Source organism: Pseudophryne corroboree, chromosome 6, assembly GCF_028390025.1.
Source record: "Pseudophryne corroboree isolate aPseCor3 chromosome 6, aPseCor3.hap2, whole genome shotgun sequence".
NCBI lineage: Eukaryota > Metazoa > Chordata > Amphibia > Anura > Myobatrachidae > Pseudophryne > Pseudophryne corroboree.
In genome coordinates this window covers 372,471,142-372,498,040 of record NC_086449.1, presented here as the reverse complement: position 1 = coordinate 372,498,040, position 26,899 = coordinate 372,471,142, and the positions used below count along the sequence as shown (strand labels likewise).

The following is a 26,899-nucleotide window of genomic DNA, read 5'->3' as shown; positions in this document are numbered from 1 at the left end:
ATGAATCGGACGATGAGGAGGAGATGGACATCTTGCCTCTGTAGAGCCAGTTTGTGCAAGGAGAGATTGATTGCTTCTTTTTTGGTGGGGGCCCAAACCAACCAGTCATTTCAGCCACAGTTGTGTGGCAGACCCTGTGGCTGAAATGATGGTTTGTTAAAGTGTGCATGTCCTGTTTATACAACATAAGGGTGGGTGGGAGGGCCCAAGGACAATTCCATCTTGCACCTCTTTTTTTATTTTATTTATCTCTACATCATGTGATGTTTGGGGCTAATTTTTTTAAGTGCCATCCTGTCTGATACTGCAGTGCCACTCCTAGATGGGCCAGGTGTTTGTGCCGCCCACTTGGGTCGCTTAGCTTAGTCATCCAGCGACCTCGGTGCAAATTTTAGGACTAAAAATAATATTGTGAGGTGTGAGGTGTTCAGAATAGACTGGAAATGAGTGTGAATTATGGTTATTGAGGTTAATAATACTATGGGATCAAAATGACCCCCAAATTCTATGATTTAAGCTGTTTTTGAGGGTTGTTTTTTTTAAAAACACCCGAATCCAAAACACACCCGAATCCGACAAAAAAATTTCAGAGAGGTTTTGCCAAAACACGTCCGAATCCAAAACACGGCCGCGGAACCGAATCCAAAACCAAAACACAAAATCCGAAAAATTTCCGGTGCATATCTCTAGTTAAAAGCCAGAAGTTATTTATTTTGCCTAGAATAGTAGAATAGTACTTGCCTACTCTGCCGAGGTACAATACTTGAAGAAGGAGTAACTTGAGCCCTAGCTGCAGCTCAGCACCAAACTCTCAAGAGCACCACATCTCGAACAATATGCAAAACCAAAAACAGAGTAGTCCACAAGCGCTGCTAAACAAAGGAAATGTCAGTCCCCGAGGTTCCTGTCAAAATATCCTGTATTTCTAAAGAGATTTCAAACAGAAGAATAGAGGATCTCATCAGTTAGATCATACTATATATTTTCTTCATATAATGGACTGGCCCCTCTGGACTGACCTTCTCTAAATGAGATACGTGCATCAAAAGGTTTCTTTAAATCATATGAAGATGTAAAGAAGTTCACTGTAAGGAACCAAAACACAGGTCCACATGCTATTAAATAAAAAGGCTCCCCATGATGCTGTTTTTACTAGTGTTGAGCGGGTTCGGTTTCTCGGAAACCGAACCCCCCCGAACTTCACCCATTTTACACGGGTCCGAGGCAGGTTCGAACCTTCCCGCCTTGCTCGGCTAACCCGAGCGCGCCCGAACGTCATCATCCCGCTGTCGGATTCTCGCGAGATTCGGATTCTATATAAGCAGCCGCGCGTCGCCGCCATTTTCACTCGAGCATTGGAGATGATAGGGAGAGGACATGGCTGGCGTCCTCTCCGTTTATTGTTGAACTTGATTGCTTTATTGCTTAATTGTGGGGAGGACTGGGGAGCAGCTGTTAGGAGGAGTACAGTGCAGAGTTTTGCTGATCAGTGACCACCAGTTTTATCCGTTCTCTGCCTGAAAAAAACGCTCCATATCTGTGCTCAGTGTGCTGCATAATATATCTGTGCTCACACTGCTTAATTGTGGGGACTGGGGAGCAGCTGTATTATATAGCAGGAGTACAGTGCAGAGTTTTGCTGACAGAGACCACCAGTATACGTTGTCTGCCTGAAAAACACTCCATATCTGTGCTCAGTGTGCTGCTTTATTGTGGGGACTGGGGACCACCAGTATAATTAATATTATATAGGAGGAGTACAGTGCAGAGTTTTGCTGACCAGTGACCACCAGTATACTATATATAGCAGTACGATACGGAAGGCCACTGCTGTGCCTACATCTGTGTCGTCATTGAGTATACTATCCATCTACATTCTATACCTGTGGTGCATTTTAGTTTTGCAGTTTGCTGACACAGTGACCACCAGTATACTATATATAGCAGTTCGATACGGTAGGCCACTGCTGTGCCTACCTCTGTGTCGTCATTAAGTATACTATCCATCTACATTCTATACCTGTGGTGCATTTTAGTTTTGCAGTTTGCTGACACAGTGACCACCAGTATACTATATATAGCAGTACGATACGGAAGGCCACTGCTGTGCCTACCTCTGTGTCGTCATTAAGTATACTATCCATCTACATTCTATACCTGTGGTGCATTTAAGTTTTGCAGTTTGCTGACACAGTGACCACCAGTATACTATATATAGCAGTACGACACGGAAGGCCACTGCTGTGCCTACCTCTGTGTCGTCATTAAGTATACTATCCATCTACATTCTATACCTGTGGTGCATTTTAGTTTTGCAGTTTGCTGACACAGTGACCACCAGTATACTATATATAGCAGTACGATACGGAAGGCCACTGCTGTGCCTACCTCCGTGTCGTCATTAAGTATACTATCCATCTACATTCTATACCTGTGGTGCATTTTAGTTTTGCAGTTTGCTGACACAGTGACCACCAGTATACTATATATAGCAGTACGATACGGAAGGCCACTGCTGTGCCTACCTCCGTGTTGTCATTAAGTATACTATCCATCTACATTCTATACCTGTGGTGCATTTTAGTTTTGCAGTTTGCTGACACAGTGACCACCAGTATACTATATATAGCGGTGCGATACGGAAGGCCACTGCTGTGCCTACCTCTGTGTCGTCATTAAGTATACTATCCATCTACATTCTATACCTGTGGTGCGCCTCTTTTTTTCTTTGCATCATGTGCTGTTTGGGGACAATTTTTTTGAAGTGCCATCCTGTCTTGACACTGCAGTGCCACTCCTAGATGGGCCAGGTGTTTGTGTCGGCCACTTGTGTCGCTTAGCTTAGTCACACAGCGACCTTGGTGCGCCTCTTTTTTTCTTTGCATCATGTGCTGTTTGGGGACAATTTTTTTGAAGTGCCATCCTGTCTTGACACTGCAGTGCCACTCCTAGATGGGCCAGGTGTTTGTGTCGGCCACTTGTGTCGCTTAGCTTAGCCATCCAGCGACCTCGGTGCAAATTGTAGGACTAAAAATAATATTGTGAGGTGTGAGGTGTTCAGAATAGACTGGAAATGAGTGGAAATTATGGTAATTGAGGTTAATAATACTATGGGATCAAAATGACCCCCAAATTCTATGATTTAAGCTGTTTTTTAGGGTTTTTTGAAAAAAACACCCGAATCCAAAACACACCCAAATCCGACAAAAAAATTTCGGTGAGGTTTTGCCAAAACGCGTCCGAATCCAAAACACGGCCGCGGAACCGAATCTAAAGCCAAAATACCAAACCCATGTCCGGTGCACATCACTAGTTTTTACACATCGTCATATAAACAAGCTATTAGCAATCCTTCTGTAATATTTACTAAAACCTGTTTTTGTTCTTTCTAGTGCAGGTATTTAAAAGATTTGCACCCATTGGACAGATCCTGCATTAACCTGTTCAAGCAGCCCTATACAGGTTGAGTATCCCATATCCAAATATTCCGAAATACGGAATATTCCGAAATACGGACTTTTTTGATTGAGAGTGAGATAGTGAAACCTTTGTTTTCTGATGGCTCAATGTGCCCAAACTATGTTTAATATACAAAGTTATTAAAAATATTGTATTAAATGGCCTCTCGGCTGTGTGTATAAGGTGTATATGAAACATAAATGAATTGTGTGAATGTAGACACACTTTGTTTAATGCACAAAGTTATTAAAATATTGTCTAAAATGACCTTCAGGCTGTGTGTATAAGGTGTATATGAAACATAAATGCATTCTGTGCTTAGACTTGGGTCCCATTCCCATGATATCTCATTATGGTATGCAATTATTCCAAAATACGGAAAAATCCGATATCCAAAATACCTCTGGTCCCAAGCGTTTTGGATAAGGGATACTCAACCTATCAGCATATTGCTAATGTAAAGTGACAGGTACCCTTTCTTACGTATTGCACACACACACTGCCCAAAAACGGCAGATTCTTTAGTGTAAATGTGCCGCCTAACTAGCTCACAAATGCGCAATAATGCTTCCAAACATTCTAGAAGTTTTCAGACTGGGCATGAATGAGCTAATAAGGCCGTGCATGCACTGAAAAAAGTGTTATATTTTTCCACATGACCAATAACCAAAAAGCACACATCTGCAGTACATCGGACATCCCAAGCCCTAAACGTAAGCATAAAGCATAGCACCATTTGCAGATAGCAAATCGCTTCACAAATTTATTTACTTTGCTGGCACCATAGTAGGTTAATGGACAGTGTTGAAAAGTGGAAAAAATAAATAAAGATTTATAGGCTGCTTATCTGCTGGTAAAACAGGAGAAATGGTAATAATCCCTTTTAGAATTCTGTATAAAATACGTCTGCTCACATATAAGGCTACAGTGGCACCCACAGCAGAGTTTCTGAGTGGCCAGAACCCCAATCCCGTACCCTTCCTGATGGGTCAAAATGTTTTTCTCACAAACTGCGATTGTCCCCAGGTGTGTGTGTGTGTGTGTGTGTGTGTGTGTGTGTGTGTGTGTGTGTGTGTATATGTATGTTTCTATGTATGAACAGAATATGAGTGGTGTGTTATATATATGTGTGCAAAGTGTCTACGTGTCTATGTGTGTCTGATGTGTGTCTGATGTGTGTGTGTGTGTGTGTGTCTGATGTGTGTGTGTGTGTGTGTGTCTGATATGTGTGTGTGTGTGTAATGTTTTCTAACAATCCACTTAACCTCGATAAGCTACTGTATTTTATCCATCTATCTACCCTCTACACAGTCCACACAAAACTTGCATATGTTCCCTTCCTACAGTCACACAACACTATGATCCCAGGCCAACATTTGCTTTGTGACTGGACCACAAAGCCCACCAAGAACCTTTATCCCCTACAATCTGGCTGGACCAATGTGTAATATGTAGCAATTCTTCTCAGGTATATAATTCCTGTTTTTCCTACATATTGGAAGCTAGCAGGCAGGGCCCTCTTACCTCTCTGTCTGCTGTTATTACTCATTTATTACTGTTCTGTAAAGTGCAGTGGAATATGCTGGAATATAAATATTACTAAAATAAATAACTTTCTCTTAACTTTACCTGACAAGTACAGCTTATACACGGGTCTTTCTTCCAGGTGTCGCCCTCCCGGTGACCATCAGAACAGCCTTTTATAAAGATGGGAAAAGAAAGTTTGGGTGAAGGTAGATTAGTCCCCCTACACACTCCACCCCAAATCAGTCATTAAAGTGACTACCCAAAGAACAATTGCTGCATGGAGCAGCACTGAGGTCTCAGTTACATAAAGAAGGTAAGTAAAATGTATGTTGGAAGTGGTAGTACATCTTCAAAGAATACCATTAAGGACCTGATGCAGAGCTTGATGGAAATCAGGCGCATGTAGCCTCTGAATTGCATATATATTATTATTATGTTATTATTATTATTATTATTATTATTATTATCATCACTGTATACTCACACCTACCCTTTACTAAGTGCAAAATATAAACCTGAAAACATGTGTACCTATGCTTTTGTCCAACCCTACACAGACCATAGTTCCATTACCACTGATCTTTGCCTACGTGAGAACGCCATGTCACTGCCTTGTGGTGTCTCTTCCGTCATATGTGAGTGTAATGTGTAAGCCTTTGCACATTCCGGCACAGTAGTAATGTAAGCCTCCAGTCTAAATAATGCTGTAAGATTATTTATCTCTGATGAAGAAGAACTCCATGCTGACACTCAAGTCTAGTATAAAATGCAATACTTCCACATAAAAAACAGACACAGGGGGTCAATGTCTGGAACCACTGTACAGAAACTCACCCCATCACCTCCATAATGTCTAACACCCCACTGCTCTCGTGTTTATAGCACTGAGTATATTCAATCAATACAAAACATGGTAGAGCTATAAAACCACAAATAAGAATTTCTCCTTCAGCAGGAGGAATATCTTCTATAGAAAAAAGAGAGTATCTGACAAACTCCGGTAGTACACTGGCCCCCACATTTTAGAATTGTGAGGAGGGAAGTTACTCTATAATTTATGCCTCTTTAACAAAAACAAAAGTTACTTTGTTCCCTGGCTGCCACAATTATGGGCTCAAGTTCAGAACATGAGACCCCTGGGCTAGCATAACTAAACTGCCTCAGAACACTATCTACATGGACATCTATTGGAAATCGTAACCTATGGCAAGCGGAGCGAGTCACCGTCCCCAAAGCATGGCGAGAGAAGCGGGCCCACGAGGGTACACATTTGAATGTTCTGAACAAGTTTAAGTCCTATGTTATGAACTTGTACCCATAATTATTTATGGATACTCAAATTCCCATTTTGTAGCTGAATAATTTTAAAAAAATAAGTAAATAAAAAAATCAAATGAACTGCAACTGTGAGCTCAGGACACTCACCTGTTATACAGCGCGGGCAGCACTCCCTGGGTGGTGTCACTGGGTCACTACAGGCCACTGGCGGACATATCTTTTGGACACAGGTTACCTCTCCATCCTGAAAGAGAAACCTACTCACTGTATACTATATTTCCAGTTGGCACATATGTGCCGGCCTTTATGGGGGAACAGGAATGCAAGGGAGGCAGATGTATCAAGCAGTGACAAGAGTGGAGAATTTGCCCATAGCAGCCAATCAGCTTATACCTATCATTTTATAGAATGTACTTAATAAATGCCACCACAAAGCTGATTGGTTGCTATGGGCATATTCTCCACTGGTCCTTTTCTCTACCTTTTTCACTGCTAGATATATCACCCCCAAACCCTCAAGCTGGCACGGTCATGCCACACATGTGGTGTGTCACAACAGCTAATGGTATATGTAGCACAACAGGCACAGATACAATCATTACATTACATGTTCATTGTACTTACATAAGGTTATACCTCTGGAATTGGTCATTAATGTAATACATTTTACAGCACACATATATTCCATTATATTCTACAGTTCACTTGTCTCCCATTATTCTTTATGGGTTAAGCTGGCAGTAAATAAATATAATGATCTGCTTGCATATCCACAAAAAGATGGGGATGTGATTGCAGCAGTCAGTAATAGATATCATCCCTGACATAATGTCAGATAACAAAAAACGTAAAATAGAAAACAGATGTACTGGTGGAGCATTGTGTGTATGATACAAGACCTTGCATCTGAAAGCAAAAATAGCAATGTTACTAGCAGAAATATAGAATGATTGTTTATGACTGTAATGAAGTAGTTAAACATACTTTATAAACACTCTATCCTCATCAGTTATGGTGACCAGTTTAGTTTCTCAAGAGAAGTCACTTGAAACTGCTGTGAATTGCATGTGTGAAGGGTTGCACTGAACTGCATAAGGCAATCTCATAAGACTATTTTAAAATGTATGTTTAGAATTACTATATATAGGGCCTAATTCTGAGTTGATCGCAGCAACAAATTTGTTAGCAGTTGGGCAAAACCATTTGCACTGCAGGTGTGGCAGATAGAACATTTGCAGAGAGAGTTAGATTTGGGTGGGGTGTGTTCAAACTGAAATCTAAATTGCAATGTAAAAATAAAGCAGCCAGTATTTACCCTGCACAGAAACAAAATAACCCAACCAAATCTAAAGGGGGGTACACACGGAGAGATCCGTGCTTAAAATCTAAGCAATCTTGCTAGATTGCTTAGATTTTAAGCACGGATCTGCCGTGTGTATGCCCTCCAGCGATAGCGATGCGCGGCCCCGCGCATCGCTATCGCCGATGCTAGATTGAGCTGCATGCAGGCTCAATCTAGCGGGTCGCTCACTTCACCGTTGTGTGAAGTGAGCGGCCCCCCGTCGGCTTTCCCCCTCGCTCAGCACATCGCGCTGTGCTGAGCGGGGTGAGAGATGTGTGCTGAGCGGTCTGTGTTAAGATCGTTCAGCACACATCTCTCCCGTGAGTACCCCCCTTAACTCTCTCTGCAAATGTTATATCTGCCCCCCCTGCAGTGCACATGGTTTTGCCCAATTGCTAACAAACTTGCTGCTGCGATCAACTCAGAATTACCCCCATAGTTTTTAATATACCAATATGAATCTGATCTTTAGTGCAGGTTCTATTCTTTGTATTTCAGTTGATTTAGATGGGGTTGCCAAATTGCTACCATTTATATAGCTGCTTGTGGTATAAATATTTTATAGTGTCATTATATTAAGTATTTAATATTTCTGTTACAGATTGCCCACCTTATAGTTGTATGGTTGAAACAAATATAGTTTACAGACATTACAAACATAAACTTAAAATAATACCACACTAAACATCAAACATGAGCAGTCTACACTAGGCTTCAAGAGTTCTAATGCTTCATCCTTCATCCTCACTTGTATTTCCAATGCCTGCCTTACACACAGGATCTATATGTTATTCTCCAGCAACAAAGATGATTTTTTTATCATGAGAACAGAAAATATTCCCTTGCTGGAGTTTACCAATACAGTTTTGCCAGGGCAGCTGAGTGATACTTGCTCTCTAACAGTACTGACTGGCAGTGGTAAGAGGACTTATCAGTTCACCAGCCAGACCTTCTGTGTGATTGCCAGAAAGAGGCTTGCTGAATAGGAAGAAGCCATAACACCGCTGTAAACAGCAGTTTTCACAAGATTTAGGGCGTGTCTCCCTTTAATAATAAAAAACAGTTCTATAATGAAAACCTGCCCACCTGCATTTATCCAGCCCACTATATACAGCATCATGTGTAACTGGTGTAACTGTGTGGAAGTCAGTAGAAAATCTGGATGTACAGTAACGATACACACCTGACAGGCACATGAATTGCAGGAACCTATGGAAAATGTTTCTTTGTTTTTGTAAGTCCTCCCCTCATAAGTGCAAGCTGTGGACGGAAATTACATATATTATCTGATACATGCAAGGCACAGATCAACATGACATGAGTACAGGTAAACCAAATTGGACAGAGTGGGGGCATTCCCAGTGCAGCACAAAATAGGCACACTGCTGCATTTGGTTATGCAGAGCAATGCAGAAACAAGATTCCACTTTACAGACAGACTACTGAAATGACATAGGGGGTAATTCAGACCTGATGGTAGCAGCAAATTTGTTAGCAGTTGGGCAAAACCATGTGCACTGCAGGGGAGGTAGATATAACATTTGCAGAGAGAGTTAGATTTGGGTGGGTTATTTTGTTTCTGTGCAGGGTAAATACTGGCTGCTTTATTTTTACACTGCAATTTAGATTTCAGTTTGAACACACCCCACCCAAATCTAACTCTCTCTGCACATGTTGTATCTGCCCCCCCTGCAGTGCACATAGGGGGTAATTCTGAGTTGATCGCAGCAGGATTTTTGTTAGCAGTTGGGCAAAACCATGTGCACTGCAGGGGAGGCAGATTTAACATGTGCAGAGAGAGTTAGATTTGGGTGTGGTGTGTTCAATCTGCAATCTAAATTGCAGTGTTAAAATAAAGCAGCCAGTATTTACCCTGCACAGAAACAAAATAACCCACCCAAATCTAACTCTCTCTGCACAAGTTATATCTGTCCATACTTACCGACTTTTTGGCTGCTCTCTCCGGGAGAGAGCAGCCAGGTCGGTGCTGCAGGGGGTCGGGCTGCGATGTAAGTACAGAGGGGGCGGGGCGGAGGTGTGGCGTAGGCGGGGTGGGGGCGTGTCAGAGGGGGCTGGGGCGTGGCTACGGGATCGTCCCGTGTAAGCCCCGCCCCCCGCTGTGTAATGCCGCTATTGCAGGCATTATACAGCAGGGGGCGTGGCTATGATGACGCGATTCAACAAGAATCGCGTCATCGCCTGCCCGGACCGCCCACTTTACTCGCTAAGTGGGCGGCCGGGCAGGGGGGGGACCCCTGTAACCGGGAGACTTGCCTGCTCTTCCGGGGGGGGCGGGAGGGTCACCCGATTTTCGGGAGCCTCCCGGCCATTCCGGGAGAGTAGGCAAGTCTGTATCTGCCCCTCCTGCAGTGCACATGGTTTTGCCCAACTGCTAACAAAATTACTGCTGCGATCAACTTGGAATTACCCCCATGGTTTTGCACAACTGCTAACAAATTTGCTGCTACGATCAGGTCTGAATTACCCCCATAGTGGGATGTTACTTGCTATGTGTACGCCTTCATGTTGGATTTCAGAGTAGGAGCATTTTTGTAGCATACTCCAAGCAATTGCCACCAGTAATAAAGGCATACCCCATGACGCCACACTTTTCTATTATTTTATCAGAAAAACAGACAATTTGTTTGAAAGAGGCTGTTTACACTTTTGAACAGTGCATCATACCAAAATGTTACACTTTACATATAATTACATTTAGTGGTATATAAATTCTAGGGGGCTGTCCAGCCACAGAACACTAAGAAATTTAAGTTGAGACCATAAGGAATGCTGGGAAGTGTAGTCTGCTCTCCACTCTGGGTGTGTGTCACTCACACCTGCCACGTGTACACACAAAGTACACTTCAGGGGGGAACAAGGGTGCAGGTGCACCATACACGATTAAAATAATTACAACCATAATATAATATTCAAAGTTCTTGGCATATATTGGCTAGTATATGAGCCCGCCCACCTACTTCACGGTGACCTCATCGGACAGGTCCCTAACACTATAGGGGTTCACCTCTAGGGCGCAGAGCACCCCCAGACTAACCCAGCCACACCACCCCAGGGCACCAGACAGAAAAAGGATAGGAGTGAAAGATCAGTGTTAAGCAAATGAAAGAGACTGCTGAATGTAAAAGAGAAAAAAAAGGAGGACAGCAGTAAGGTATCAGTGTTAGAAAGTGAGGTTTAGCTGAGCAGTGTTACAAGTGTAAAAGATATGTGAAAAATGCTATATAAATATAAAACAAATACAATGTGATATAAGTGTTAAAAGTAAATGTAAGGTTGTGATGCCCCAAAGTGGCCCAGCCAGAGCAATACAGGGAGCTCCACGCCCCAAACGTTCACCCCCAATTTTAGTTGAGACCATAAGGAATGCTAGGATGTGTAGCTTGCTCTCCACTCTGGGTCTGTGGCTACACTGCATTCTTGGAGGTGTTTTGGAGGTGTTTTACAAAGTCCTGATATAAACAAAGTCCTGGCACGATTGCAAAAAGTTCCGTTTGGGGTGCCCAAACGGGTAATTTTCACGCATTTCAGCTCACCACCCCCAGTGGCAAGCTGAAATGCAGGTACCGGCAGCCATAGCGCCCAAATGGAGCAACAGTTGAATTGCTCTGTTGGTTGCCACCTAGTGGCTGCCGGTGTGGCCACAATTTAATTCAGTCAAAGGCGCTTATTTACGTCAGAATATGAAACAACTGTACTGTTAAAGCAGTTGATAAACAGTTTGTCCATGGGGAACATTTAGGGGATCATTCAGCATTTAACGTAGATCTTTCTTTTGTCCATGGATGTTGGTGCCTTGCTAACTTGTGTCTCCTTGGGCGGTAATCAAATTATATAATCTCCTTTCTAAAGTGATCCCCATTATCGCGCATATCTCGCCCATAGTAATCAGGTTTAGCTGCGTAAAGGGTTAGGCGCCTTGCTACCCCAGGGTTAGCGAGCTGAAATTATTATATTATTATTATTATCCTTTATTTATATGGCGCCACAAGGGTTCCGCAGCGCCCAATTACAGAGTACATAAACAAATAATCAAACAGGAAAACAGCAACTTACAGTTGATGACAGTATAGGACAAGTACAGGGTAAATAAACATAGTTACATCAGCAGATGACACTGGAATAAGTATCAGGTGGCAGAAAACTGATGGATTTGGTGCAGTTGAAGATTATTAAAGTAAGAAAGGAAAAGCACAAGATGGAAGAGGGTCCTGCTCGTGAGAGCTTACATTCTAAAGGGGAGGGGTAGACAGACAGGGGTGACACAGATGGGGTACATAGAGAGCGTAGAACAGAGGGTTAGGATGAGTTTTGGCTGGGTTTGGTGAAGAAGTGGGTCTTGAGAGCCAGTTTGAAGTTTTGTAGAGAGGTGGAGAGTCTGAGGGGGAGAGGTAGGGAATTCCAAAGAAGTGGTGCAGCACGTGAAAAATCTTGGAGGTAGAAGTGAGAGGAAGTAATCCGTAGGCAGGAGAGTCGGCGTGCATTAGCAGAGCGAAGAGGACGGGTGGGAGTGTAAAGGGAGATAAGGTCAGAGATGTAGATGGGAGAGGAGTGGGTGAGGGCTTTGTAAGAGAGTGTGAGAAGCTTGAAATGGATTCTGAAAGGGAAGGGGAGCCAGTGAAGGTCTAGTAAGAGAGGAGAGGTGGACGTAGTGCGTTTGGTGAGGAAGATGAGCCGGGCAGCAGCATTGAGGATAGATTGGAGTGGAGAGAGGTATTTGTCAGGAATGCCAGTCAGGAGCAGATTACAGTAGTCCAGTCTGGAGATGACCAGTGAGTGGATAAGAGTCTTAGTAGCATCCTGGGTCAGAAAGGGTCTGATCCTGGAAATATTTTTTAGATGAAAATGGCAGGTTTGTGAGAGGTGCTGAATGTGTGGTTTGAAGGAGAGGGAGGAGTCAAGGATTACTCCAAGACAGCGCACTTGGGGGCTAGAGGAGATAGTAGTGCCATCAATAGATAATGAGATTGTAGGAGGTGAGGTTATGCGGGGGGGAGGGAAGATGATCAGCTCGGTCTTAGACATGTTAGTTTAAGAAAGCGCTGGGACATCCAGGAAGAGGTAGCAGAGAGACAGTTGGAGATACGAGTGAGGAGAGCAGGGGAGAGGTCTGGAGAGGAAAGATAGATTTGGGTGTCATCAGCATAGAGATGATATTGGAAACCAAAAGAACTAATGAGCTTACCTAGTGAGGACGTATAGAGAGAGAAGAGAAGAGGACCAAGGACAGAACCTTGGGGTACCCCTACAGTTAGTGGAAGTGAGGGGGAGGTGGAGTCATGAGAGTAGACAGAGAAAGAACGGTCAGAAAGGTAGGAGGACAGCCAAGAGAGGGCAGTGTCACGCAGACCAATGGAGTTAAGAATTTGCAGTAGGAGAGGATGGTCCACAGTGTCAAAAGCAGCAGAGAGATCAAGTAGAATAAGTATAGAGTAGTGTCCCTTAGATTTAGCAGCATGGAGGTCATTGCATACTTTTGTAAGGGCGGTTTCAGGGGAGTCGAGAGGACGGAAGCCAGACTGGAATGGGTCAAGCAGTGAGTGTGAGGAAAGAAAGGAAGTAAGGCGGTTGTAGACAATACGCTCAAGGAGTTTGGAGGCAAAAGGGAGGAGAGAGATGGGTCGGTAGTTGGAGAGAGTGTTTGGATCAAGAGTAGGTTTTTTAAGAATAGGAGATATGAGTGCATGCTTGAAGGCAGAGGGGACAGTGCCTGATGAGAGGGATAGATTGAGAAGGTGGGAAAGATGGGAAAGATGGGAACAAGCAGAAGGAGAGAGGTAGCGGAGGAGGCGGGAGGGGATAGGGTCAAGTGGGGAGGTGGTGAGGGGACAGGAACGAATGAGGGCCATGACTTCCTCTCCAGAGGCATGGGAGAAAGATGTCAGAGTAGGTGCGAGGGCTGGGGAGGGTTGGTAAGGGATGGGAGAAAGCTGGTTACTGATGGACTGGTGTGATGTGATGTCCTGAATTATACCATGCCTGTCAGCAGAAACAGAATAGGTATGGGAGGGGGTGAAAAGAATTTAATACTGCTGCTTATGTCAGTAGAGGTGAAAAGGGCAAGGCAAGCAGAAGTAAAGCGTAGACTTAAGCTGACATGGATGTATACCCAGATACGTCTATCAGGAGATCTATCACCTCTTATTTCTGAAGGGCTGATACAATGATGCACAATGATGATGATAATAATAACAACGAGCTGCGCAAGATATTCACTTATGATAGGATAATTGTGTAGTAACTAGAGATGAGCGGGTTCGGTTCCTCGGAATCCGAACCCGCCCGAACTTCAGGTTTTTTTACACGGGTCCGAGCGACTCGGATCTTCCCGCCTTGCTCGGTTAACCCGAGCGCGCCCGAACGTCATCATCCCGCTGTCGGATTCTCGCGAGGCTCGGATTCTATCGCGAGACTCGGATTCTATATAAGGAGCCGCGCGTCGCCGCCATTTTCACACGTGCATTGAGATTGATAGGGAGAGGACGTGGCTGGCGTCCTCTCCGTTTATAGAGAAGAGAGTGAGACTAGAGTAGAGAGAGACACAGTATTTACTTTAGTAATTTTGGGGAGCATTAGGAGGAGTACTACTACTTGCTGAAGTGATAGTGTGACTGTATATCTGACTTGTGGGGGAGACAGTGGGGAGCAGTTAGAGTCTGAGAGCAGGAGTACATATTTTAACGTACAGTGCACACTTTTGCTGCCAGAGTGCCACACTGCCATTGTGACCACACTGACCACCAGTATATATTGTGATTGTCTGCTTAGGAGTACTACTTGCAAGTTGCTGATAGTGTGACCAGTGACCTGACCACCAGTTTAATTAATCACCACCAGTTAAATATATATATATATATATATAATTGTATATAATATATATATAATTGTATACCATCTACCCGTGTTTTTTTTTTTTTTTTTCTTCTTCTTGATACATACTACTATAGTAGCTTACTGTAGCAGTCTGCGGTGCTGCTGAGCTGACAGTGTCCAGCAGGTCCGTCATCAGTCATTACATAATAAATATATATACCTGTCCGGCTGCAGTACTAGTGATATTATATATATATATATTAATTTCATCTCATTATCATCCAGTCTATATTAGCAGCAGACACAGTACGGTAGTCCACGGCTGTAGCTACCTCTGTGTCGGCAGTCGCTCGTCCATCCATAATTGTATACCACCTACCCGTGTTTTTTTTTTTTTCTCTTTCTTCTTGATACATACTACTATAGTAGCTTACTGTAGCAGTCTGCGGTGCTGCTGAGCTGACAGTGTCCAGCAGGTCCGTCATCAGTCATTACATAATAAATATATATACCTGTCCGGCTGCAGTACTAGTGATATTATATATATATATATTAATTTCATCTCATTATCATCCAGTCTATATTAGCAGCAGACACAGTACGGTAGTCCACGGCTGTAGCTACCTCTGTGTCGGCAGTCGCTCGTCCATCCATAATTGTATACCACCTACCCGTGTTTTTTTTTTTTTTCTTTCTTCTTGATACATACTACTATAGTAGCTTACTGTAGCAGTCTGCGGTGCTGCTGAGCTGACAGTGTCCAGCAGGTCCGTCATCAGTCATTACATAATAAATATATATACCTGTCCGGCTGCAGTACTAGTGATATTATATATATATATATTAATTTCATCTCATTATCATCCAGTCTATATTAGCAGCAGACACAGTACGGTAGTCCACGGCTGTAGCTACCTCTGTGTCGGCAGTCGCTCGTCCATCCATAATTGTATACCACCTACCCGTGTTTTTTTTTTTTTCTTTCTTCTTGATACATACTACTATAGTAGCTTACTGTAGCAGTCTGCGGTGCTGCTGAGCTGACAGTGTCCAGCAGGTCCGTCATCAGTCATTACATAATAAATATATATACCTGTCCGGCTGCAGTACTAGTGATATTATATATATATATATTAATTTCATCTCATTATCATCCAGTCTATATTAGCAGCAGACACAGTACGGTAGTCCACGGCTGTAGCTACCTCTGTGTCGGCAGTCGCTCGTCCATCCATAATTGTATACCACCTACCCGTGTTTTTTTTTTTCTTTCTTCTTGATACATACTACTATAGTAGCTTACTGTAGCAGTCTGCGGTGCTGCTGAGCTGACAGTGTCCAGCAGGTCCGTCATCAGTCATTACATAATAAATATATATACCTGTCCGGCTGCAGTACTAGTGATATTATATATATATATATTAATTTTATCTCATTATCATCCAGTCTATATTAGCAGCAGACACAGTACGGTAGTCCACGGCTGTAGCTACCTCTGTGTCGGCAGTCGCTCGTCCATCCATAATTGTATACCACCTACCCGTGGTTTTTTTTTTCTTTCTTCTTGATACATACTACTATAGTAGCTTACTGTAGCAGTCTGCGGTGCTGCTGAGCTGACAGTGTCCAGCAGGTCCGTCATCAGTCATTACATAATAAATATATATACCTGTCCGGCTGCAGTACTAGTGATACTATATATATATATATATTAATTTCATCTCATTATCATCCAGTCTATATTAGCAGCAGACACAGTACGGTAGTCCACGGCTGTAGCTACCTCTGTGTCGGCAGTCGCTCGTCCATCCATAATTGTATACCACCTACCCGTGGTTTTTTTTTTTCTTTCTTCTTGATACATACTACTATAGTAGCTTACTGTAGCAGTCTGCGGTGCTGCTGAGCTGACAGTGTCCAGCAGGTCCGTCATCAGTCATTACATAATAAATATATATACCTGTCCGGCTGCAGTACTAGTGATATTATATATATATATATTAATTTCATCTCATTATCATCCAGTCTATATTAGCAGCAGACACAGTACGGTAGTCCACGGCTGTAGCTACCTCTGTGTCGGCAGTCGCTCGTCCATCCATAATTGTATACCACCTACCCGTGTTTTTTTTTTTTTTCTTTCTTCTTGATACATACTACTATAGTAGCTTACTGTAGCAGTCTGCGGTGCTGCAGAGCTGACAGTGTCCAGCAGGTCCGTCATCAGTCATTACATAATAAATATATATACCTGTCCGGCTGCAGTACTAGTGATATTATATATATATATATATTAATTTCATCTCATTATCATCCAGTATATATTAGCAGCAGACACAGTACGGTAGTCCACGGCTGTAGCTACCTCTGTGTCGGCAGTCGCTCGTCCATCCATAAGTATACTAGTATCCATCCATCTCCATTGTTTACCTGAGGTGCCTTTTAGTTGTGCCTATTAAAATATGGAGAACAAAAATGTTGAGGTTCCAAAATTAGGGAAAGATCAAGATCCACTTCCACCTCGTGCTGAAGCTGCTGCCACTAGTCATGGCCGAGACGATGAAATGCCAGCAACGTCGTCTGCCAAGGCCGATGCCCAATGTCATAGTACAGAGCATGTAAAATCCAAAACACCAAATATCAGTAAAAAAAGGACTCCAAAATCTAAAATAAAATTGTCGTCGGAGAAGCGTAAACTTGGCAATATGCCATTTACCACACGGAGTGGCAAGGAACGGCTGAGGCCCTGGCCTATGTTCATGGCTAGTGGTTCAGCTTCACATGAGGATGGAAGCACTCAGCCTCTCGCTAGAAAAATGAAAAGACTCAAGCTGGCAAAAGCACCGCAAAGAACTGTGCGTTCTTCGAAATCCCAAATCCACAAGGAGAGTCCAATTGTGTCGGTTGCGATGCCTGACCTTCCCAACACTGGACGTGAAGAGCATGCGCCTTCCACCATTTGCACGCCCCCTGCAAGTGCTGGAAGGAGCACCCGCAGTCCAGTTCCTGATAGTCAGATTGAAGATGTCAGTGTTGAAGTACACCAGGATGAGGAGGATATGGATGTTGCTGGCGCTGGGGAGGAAATTGACAAGGAGGATTCTGATGGTGAGGTGGTTTGTTTAAGTGAGGCACCCGGGGAGACACCTGTTGTCTGTGGGAGGAATAGGGCCGTTGACATGCCTGGTGAAAATACCAAAAAAATCAGCTCTTCGGTGTGGAAGTATTTCAACAGAAATGCGGACAACATTTGTCAAGCCGTGTGTTGCCTTTGTCAAGCTGTAATAAGTAGGGGTAAGGACGTTAACCACCTCGGAACATCCTCCCTTATACGTCACCTACAGCGCATTCATAATAAGTCAGTGACAAGTTCAAAAACTTTGGGCGACAGCGGAAGCAGTCCACTGACCAGTAAATCCCTTCCTCTTGTAACCAAGCTCACGCAAACCACCCCACCAACTCCCTCAGTGTCAATTTCCTCCTTCCCCAGGAATGCCAATAGTCCTGCAGGCCATGTCACTGGCAATTCTGACGAGTCCTCTCCTGCCTGGGATTCCTCCGATGCATCCTTGCGTGTAACGCCTACTGCTGCTGGCGCTGCTGTTGTTGCTGCTGGGAGTCGATGGTCATCCCAGAGGGGAAGTCGTAAGCCCACTTTTACTACTTCCACCAAGCAATTGACTGTCCAACAGTCCTTTGCGAGGAAGATGAAATATCACAGCAGTCATCCTGTTGCAAAGCGGATAACTGAGGCCTTGACAACTATGTTGGTGTTAGACGTGCGTCCGGTATCCGCCGTTAGTTCACAGGGAACTAGACAATTTCTTGAGGTAGTGTGCCCCCGTTACCAAATACCATCTAGGTTCCACTTCTCTAGGCAGGCGATACCGAGAATGTACACGGACGTCAGAAAAAGACTCACCAGTGTCCTAAAAAATGCAGTTGTACCCAATGTCCACTTAACCACGGACATGTGGACAAGTGGAGCAGGGCAGGGTCAGGACTATATGACTGTGACAGCCCACTGGGTAGATGTATGGACTCCCGCCGCAAGAACAGCAGAGGCGGCACCAGTAGCAGCATCTCGCAAATGCCAACTCTTTCCTAGGCAGGCTACGCTTTGTATCACCGGTTTCCAGAATACGCACACAGCTGAAAACCTCTTACGGCAACTGAGGAAGATCATCGCGGAATGGCTTACCCCAATTGGACTCTCCTGTGGATTTGTGGCATCGGACAACGCCAGCAATATTGTGTGTGCATTAAATATGGGCAAATTCCAGCACGTCCCATGTTTTGCACATACCTTGAATTTGGTGGTGCAGAATTTTTTAAAAAACGACAGGGGCGTGCAAGAGATGCTGTCGGTGGCCAGAAGAATTGCGGGACACTTTCGGCGTACAGGCACCACGTACAGAAGACTGGAGCACCACCAAAAACGCCTGAACCTGCCCTGCCATCATCTGAAGCAAGAAGTGGTAACGAGGTGGAATTCAACCCTATATATGCTTCAGAGGTTGGAGGAGCAGCAAAAGGCCATTCAAGCCTATACAATTGAGCACGATATAGGAGGTGGAATGTACCTGTCTCAAGCGCAGTGGAGAATGATTTCAACGTTGTGCAAGGTTCTGCAACCTTTTGAACTTGCCACACATGAAGTCAGTTCAGACACTGCCAGCCTGAGTCAGGTCATTCCCCTCATCAGGCTTTTGCAGAAGAAGCTGGAGGCATTGAAGGAGGAGCTAAAAGGGAGCGATTCCGCTAGGCATGTGGGACTTGTGGATGGAGCCCTTAATTCGCTTAACAAGGATTCACGGGTGGTCAATCTGTTGAAATCAGAGCACTACATTTTGGCCACCGTGCTCGATCCTAGATTTAAAACCTACCTTGGATCTCTCTTTCCGGCAGACACAAGTCTGCTGGGGTTCAAAGACCTGCTGGTGACAAAATTGTCAAGTCAAGCGGAACGCGACCTGTCAACATCTCCTCCTTCACATTCTCCCGCAACTGGGGGTGCGAGGAAAAGGCTCAGAATTCCGAGCCCATCCGCTGGCGGTGATGCAGGGCAGTCTGGAGCGACTGCTGATGCTGACATCTGGTCCGGACTGAAGGACCTGACAACGATTACGGACATGTCGTCTACTGTCACTGCATATGATTCTCTCACCATTGAAAGAATGGTGGAGGATTATATGAGTGACCGCATCCAAGTAGGCACGTCAGACAGTCCGTATTTATACTGGCAGGAAAAAGAGGCAATTTGGAGGCCCTTGCACAAACTGGCTTTATTCTACCTAAGTTGCCCTCCCACAAGTGTGTACTCCGAAAGAGTGTTTAGTGCCGCCGCTCACCTTGTCAGCAATCGGCGTACGAGGTTACTTCCAGAAAATGTGGAGAAGATGATGTTCATTAAAATGAATTATAATCAATTCCTCCGTGGAGACATTGACCAGCAGCAATTGCCTCCACAAAGTACACAGGGAGCTGAGATGGTGGATTCCAGTGGGGACGAATTGATAATCTGTGAGGAGCGGGATGTACACGGTGATATATCGGAGGATGATGATGAGGTGGACATCTTGCCTCTGTAGAGCCAGTTTGTGCAAGGAGAGATTAATTGCTTCTTTTTCGGTGGGGGTCCAAACCAACCCGTCATTTCAGTCACAGTCGTGTGGCAGACCCTGTCACTGAAATGATGGGTTGGTTAAAGTGTGCATGTCCTGTTTATACAACATAAGGGTGGGTGGGAGGGCCCAAGGACAATTCCATCTTGCACCTCTTTTTTCTTTCATTTTTATTTGCGTCATGTGCTGTTTGGGGAGTGTTTTTTGGAAGGGCCATCCTGCGTGACACTGCAGTGACACTCCTAGATGGGCCAGGTGTTTGTGTCGGCCACTAGGGTCGCTTAGCTTACTCACACAGCTACCTCATTGCGCCTCTTTTTTTCTTCTTCTCCTAGATGTACCACGGATGGATTGCAACAGCAAATGCAGCCCCCATGCAAAGCATTCTGTAGCATGGCCACAGCAGCTAACGTCACCTTAAGATGGTGTTAGCCTATACTCTCCTAAAGTCACCTGTTTAACAAATTAGACTGGTGAAGCATCTGTCCCCGTTCCCCTCCCCTGGTGACATATGAATAGGCAGATGGCTGTACATGGGCATTGGCTGCGGGTGACCCGCACCATGAAGCAGTGTGATAGATTAGGCTTCCAGGTCTTCGCCAGGATGGGCTATTATGGGGCATGTCCCCTAGCAAGTAAAAAATGGTAAATCCGCGTGAAATATTCATTTTCACATTGCAAATTTACATGAAATTTATTTTTATCACATCCGCATTAAAAATGCAGATTTTTATAAATATGGCCCTTAATGATCTTCTTAGCGTGAACTGAACGTTACCTATGAAAATCTAGATTTAGCAGAGGCTGGACTTCACAGAAAACCAATTATATAGAGAGCAAAGTGTGCACAGGACATTCAACTTACTCAGACACTGAGGCCAGTCCTTGCGCAGTGAGCATTTTACTGAGCCGCCCACACACACGCAGATGTTACACGTGTCTTTCTTCCAGGTCTCGCTATCCTGGTACTCTTTTCCTTCCCATAAACAGGAGGGTCGACGGCATTCACAGCTCTCCAGAGCTTTTACCCTTGTCTGGAGGTCAACATTCTGTGGGCATACATTTCTCAGGTTATATTCTAGGTTCCCACATTACGGCATGGTGACATGGAAATAATATAACGGACGGGCAAATCTTTTTTGGGGAGCTCAAATTTATTTGCTTTAAAGTATCACATTGCAATGAACCATTACATTAACTCTACTGTAATAGATTGAATTTATCTGGCACTGGGAATGTTAAGCCAGGGAATGAACAATTATCTAAAGTATTAAAACCAGACCTCAGGGAACACTGTTATCAGTTCTGGGCTTTAGATATTCTGACATGATGTGACTCAGTGTAAGAATAACATGCTTTGTCCGGAGTTCAAGAAAATCTATCTTAAATTCTGCTCTGCCTGGAATTCCCAGTGGACTACTTGTAAAACACATTTGGAAGTAAAGCTGATTCCAAAAATACTTAGAACAATGCGTCTGAAAGCATCATGTGGAAACTCATGATCGGAATGATACTTAACACTATGGGAACTCCAATTAGTATTATATGTTTTAACAAAGAGCCTTGGAATGGCGGTAATTAATTATGAACTATTGAAGAAATTAACTAAAATAGTGTCTCAAATAAAATCCTTTGGACATGTGCCTGCCTGCCTGCCTGCCTGCCTGTCTGTATTTGATAAAGACTATTGTTCGACTTAATCCCAATCTGAATCCAGATTCAATATGGACTACTCTGTTTTAACCAATTTAGGAAATAAATCCATGAAATTGATCTAGAAATAACAATGCATTCCTAGATTCTCCAAAGGAACGTATTATTCACATGACCCAGCGAGAAAATATTCTGAGACCTAACAAATACTGCCTGGCAACGAGAAGCTGTCACTGCACAGATTTCTAATGACCTTATGTGTAGGGCAAATAACTTATTAGTTCCAGGGTTATTTCAAGAATTGGTTGATATATTGTTATATTGTATTGTGCAAGAAATAGTCATCAGTTTTTCATCTGTTTTGATTCTGATTTGTTATAGGTTTAAGTTTACTTTTTATTTTTTCAGATAATTAAATAAAATATTGTGTTGTATATTGACTGTATAGAGTATAGCTGATCTGTGACATATAGGAAGGCAATTATAATAAACAACAGTGGATGATATAAAGAACTTGGTGAAAAACAGTAAAGGACGCTAGAAACAGCAAACATAAACCTACTAGAAGCAGCTACAGTATGGGGCATGCACAAATCAGTAAATAATAGTTGCTAAGGGCGAATAACCCTTTAAATGTTGCTCGACTGACCTGAGTTTTCACCATGTCCAACATGTTGGTCAGACTCTGTACCAGTTCCTCCAGCCTACGCATCCTTTCTTCCTGTGAGAGGGGAATTGAGGGAGCCTCACTCTGCTGCTGCTGGTAATGGTGTGTGTCAGACAAGTCTGGAGCTCTAGGCTGCCTGGGTACATCTTCATCATCCATGTGCCGCTCCTCCGACAAGGAATAAGGAAGAGGGAGAGAGTCTGAGGAAACAGAACACACCTGAAATGGTCCATCAGCAGCCCTCCCATTTTTTTTGAACAGGTATGTAACATGGAGTTATACAACTGGGCAGGGCCGTTTCTAGGTGTGTGCGGAGGGGGCACTGCACATAGCACTGCAGGCTAGGGGGCGCTGTTTTTGGCACTTGTAAATTATCTGTTTCAATTGCAGCTTTCCCCCTCTTTGAAGACCAGCATCTCCTGACCACCGCTGTCTCCTATGCTGACCCCTTCTGTGGCTAATACCTATACAACATTCATGAACTCAACTTGAGATTTCTTTTGTATTTAGTTACACTGTCCTTTATTACATTTCAATATGCTGACATAACCAGGATTCAAACTCATTGCCTGTGGCATTGCAGTCAGATAATCTATTCAGTGCGATATCTGCCCTAACATTGAAAGGTAGATAATTCTAAGATAGAGAATTCAAACTATTTGAAGCTTTCCTTGTACTTTGTAAAAATAATATCAGCATTGCAGCTGAGCAGATCTATGTAGTGTGTGGCTATGAACACTATGGGGTATATGCAATTAGCGGCGAATCGCGGCAATTTTTCGCCCGTTTTTTAATTCGACACAATTCGACCGTCGAATTCCGGCAAGTGGGTGCCGAAATTCAACATATTCAATAAAAAACGGATTCGACAGTCCCGCTGTCGAAAAACGGCCGATTTGACGGATTTTGATCCGATTTTTTAAAAAACGGTAAAAAACGGTAAAAAACCCGAAACAAAATTGCGTGGGGTCCCCCCTCCAAAGCATAACTAGCCTCGGGCTCTTCGAGCCGGTCCTGGTTCTAAAAATCCGGGGGAAAACTGACAGGGGATCCCCCGTATTTTTAAAACCAGCACCGGGCTCTGCGCCTGGTGCAAAAAATACGGGGGACAAAAAGAGTAGGGGTCCCCCGTATTTTTTACACCAGCATCGGGCTCCACCAGCTGGACAGATAATGCCACAGCCGGGGGTCACTTTTATACAGTGCCCTGCGGCCGTGGCATTAAATATCCAACTAGTCACACCTGGCCGGGGTACCCTGGGGGAGTGGGGACCCCTTCAATCAAGGGGTCCCCCCCCCAGCCACCCAAGGGCCAGGGGTGAAGCCCGAGGCTGTCCCCCCCATCCAAGGGCTGCGCGTGGGGGGCTGATAGCCTTGAGAAGAGTGTAAGAATATTGTTTTTTCCAGTAGTACTACAAGTCCCAGCAAGCCTCCCCGCAAGCTGGTACTTGGAGAACCACAAGTACCAGCATGCGGGAGAAAAACGGGTCCGCTGGTACCTGTAGTTCTACTGGGAAAAAAATACCCAAATAAAAACAGGACACGCACACCGTGATAGTAAAACTTTATTACACACATGTCGACACACACATACTTACCTATGTTCACACGCCGACCTCTGTCCACTTGTCCAAGTAGAATCCACGTGTACCTGTGAATAAAATTATACTCACCTCAATCCAGTGTCCAGATTATAATCCACGTACTTGGCACACAAAAAAAACGAACACCCGGACCAAACGGACTGAAAGGGGTCCCATGTTTACACATGGGACCCCTTTCCACAAATGCCAGGACCCCACGTGACTGCTGTCACAGAAGGTCCCTTCAGCCAATCAGGAAGCGCTACTTCGTGTCACTCACCTGATTGGCTGTATGCGCGTCTGCTGACCGCGGGTGACCTCACCGCTGATGCAAAGTTCCCACCATTGAATATAATGGAGAGGCTTTGCGATGCGCTGTCTGACAGCTCAGACGCGCATAGCCAATCAGCAGAGTGCCAGGACGTTGCGTTCGCTGATTGGCTGAAGAGACCTTTCTGTGACAGCAGTCACGGGGGGGGTCTCTGCATTCGGGGAAAGGGGTCCCATGTGTAAACATGGGACCCCTTTCAGTCCGTGTGGTTCGGGTGTTCGTTTTTTTTTTTTTTGCCAAGTACGTGGATTATAATCTGGACACTGGATCAGGTGAGTATAATTTTATTCACAGGTACACGTGGATTCAATTTGGACAAGTGGACAGAGGTCGGCGTGCGAACATAGGTAAGTATGTATGTGTCGACATGTGTGTAATAAAGTTTTACTATCACGGTGTGCGTGTCCTGTTTTTATTTGGGTATTTTTTCCCCAGTAGAACTACAGGTACCAGCGGACCCGTTTTTCTCCCGCATGCTGGTACTTGTGGTTCTCCAAGTACCAGCTTGCGGGGGAGGCTTGCTGGGACTTGTAGTACTACTGGAAAAACAATATTCTTACACTTTTCTCAAGGCTATCAGCCCCCCATCCGCAGCCCTTGGATGGGGGGACAGCCTCGGGCTTCACCCCTGGCCCTTGGGTGGCTGGGGGGACGGACCCCTTGATTGAAGGGGTCCCCACTCCCCCAGGGTACCCCGGCCAGGTGTGACTAGTTGGATATTTAATGCCACGGCCGCAGGGCACTGTATAAAAGTGACCCCCGGCTGTGGCATTATCTGTCCAGCTAGTGGAGCCCGATGCTGGTGTAAAAAATACGGGGGACCCCTACTCTTTTTGTCCCCCGTATTTTTTGCACCAGCACCAGGCGCAGAGCCCGGTGCTGGTTTTAAAAATACGGGGGATCCCCTGTCAGTTTTTCCCCCGGATTTTTAGAACCAGGACCGGCTCGAAGAGCCCGAGGCTGGTTATGCTTAGGAGGGGGGACCCCACGCCATTTTTTTTCGGGTTTTTACCATTCCATTTAAAAAATATATATATATATATATATATATATATATATATTTTTTTTTTAAAAAATATATAAATAATACTTGTGCCTCCAAAATAGACAAACCAAGTACCTAATCCCTTCTAATATAAATAGATATGCTATTACCAATAAAAAAAACACCAAAAAAACATGCTTTAACATTTTTTTATTAGATTCCGCCACCAAAGTGTGGCGGATTGAAAATGACGAATTTACTGTCTAAAAGCACTGTTGTCGAATTTCCAAACTTCAATTGAATATACTTTTGGCGAATTGACGCATTTGTACCATTGCAGAAATGTCGAATTTGACAAATGTCGAATTTCAAAAAGTCGAATTTTGAAAGTCCGTTTTTTTGACGGAAAGTACTGAATTGCATTGTCAAATTTTTTTTTTGGGGCGAAAAAGTCCAGTTTATCGACAATTTCGAGAATTCGACCGCAATTGCATATACCCCTATATGAAGCTACTAGTAAATAATCAGCATTGCAATTGCTGATTATGTACCAGTAGCTTCATATAGTGTTCATAGTTTTTATGCAGGATCAAATAGCTCAATGAGTAGGGTGTTTGATAATAATTCAACAGGTTATAGGCTTGAATCCTGGGTATGGCAGAATATTGAAATGTGCTATTTAATAAAGGGTACTGTAACTGAATAACGAGCTCTCAAGTTAAGTGCACGAATGTGGTATAAAGAGGATTTGTGTCCAAATCCATTTTCTTGAAGTTGTCTATAAATGTGTGATATATATATACACATACTGTATATACAGTATATATATATATATATATATATATATATATATATGCGAAAGACCTCACTCACTCACTGATCGCTAATTCTCTCACTTTCCGATATGTTAGGAAGCTGAAATTTAACATCGGTATTCTTCAGCTTGGAAATAGGAAAACTACGTAATTAGAATGTTAATAAACCTCCCCTAAGGGGATGAAAGGGGGGTTGACATAATGACGTCATCACCGATGCGTGGCTTGCGTTGCGTGAACAATAACACCCAAACAGACAATCGGATCAAAATTTAGATTGCACCTCCAGTGTTTAGAATTTCATTAACTACAAAAATGTTCCTGTGACTTGTTACCGTATCTCTCACTCACGCACTGACTGACTGACTCATCACTAATTCTCTTACTTCCCGATATGTTAGGAAGCTGAAATTTAACATAGGAATTCTTCAGGTGGGAAATAGGAAAAGGATGAACAGGGAGCTAACATAATTAAGTCATCGATGCGTGGCTTGAGTTGCGTCAATGATAACGACCAAATGGACAATCGGATCAAAATTTGGATTGCACCTCCAGTGGATAGAATTTATGAAACTACAAAAATGGTCAATTTTTACCGTATCTGCTACTGGTGCTGCTCGGGTAACGCCAAGAACCATGGATTAATATTTATTTACCTTAAGACATCTCAAATTTATATCTCTATATATTTACCAAATTTTTAACACTCATGTATATTTACAACCATGAAAATCAGAAACTCCCGTGCGAAAAACGGGTATAACAGCTAGTCTCTAATATAAATACATTTTGTCTGCATTGAGT

The 26,899-nt window shown here is 43.8% G+C and overlaps 1 protein-coding gene across 2 annotated transcripts in view; it reads right to left on the bottom strand.

The window, feature by feature from the left end:
- KCP (kielin cysteine rich BMP regulator) overlaps positions 1 to 26,899 on the bottom strand; it is a 288,203-nt gene that overhangs the window by 178,098 nt on the left and 83,206 nt on the right. For both annotated transcript variants that reach the window (XM_063926699.1, XM_063926700.1), the window contains 5 exons: positions 22,364 to 22,581; positions 20,927 to 21,110; positions 8,790 to 8,866; positions 6,412 to 6,508; positions 5,089 to 5,156 (listed from right to left, as the gene is read on the bottom strand). In XM_063926699.1, the coding sequence (XP_063782769.1) occupies positions 5,089 to 5,156; positions 6,412 to 6,508; positions 8,790 to 8,866; positions 20,927 to 21,110; positions 22,364 to 22,581 (644 nt within the window). The remainder of the gene's footprint in view (positions 1 to 5,088; positions 5,157 to 6,411; positions 6,509 to 8,789; positions 8,867 to 20,926; positions 21,111 to 22,363; positions 22,582 to 26,899) is intronic.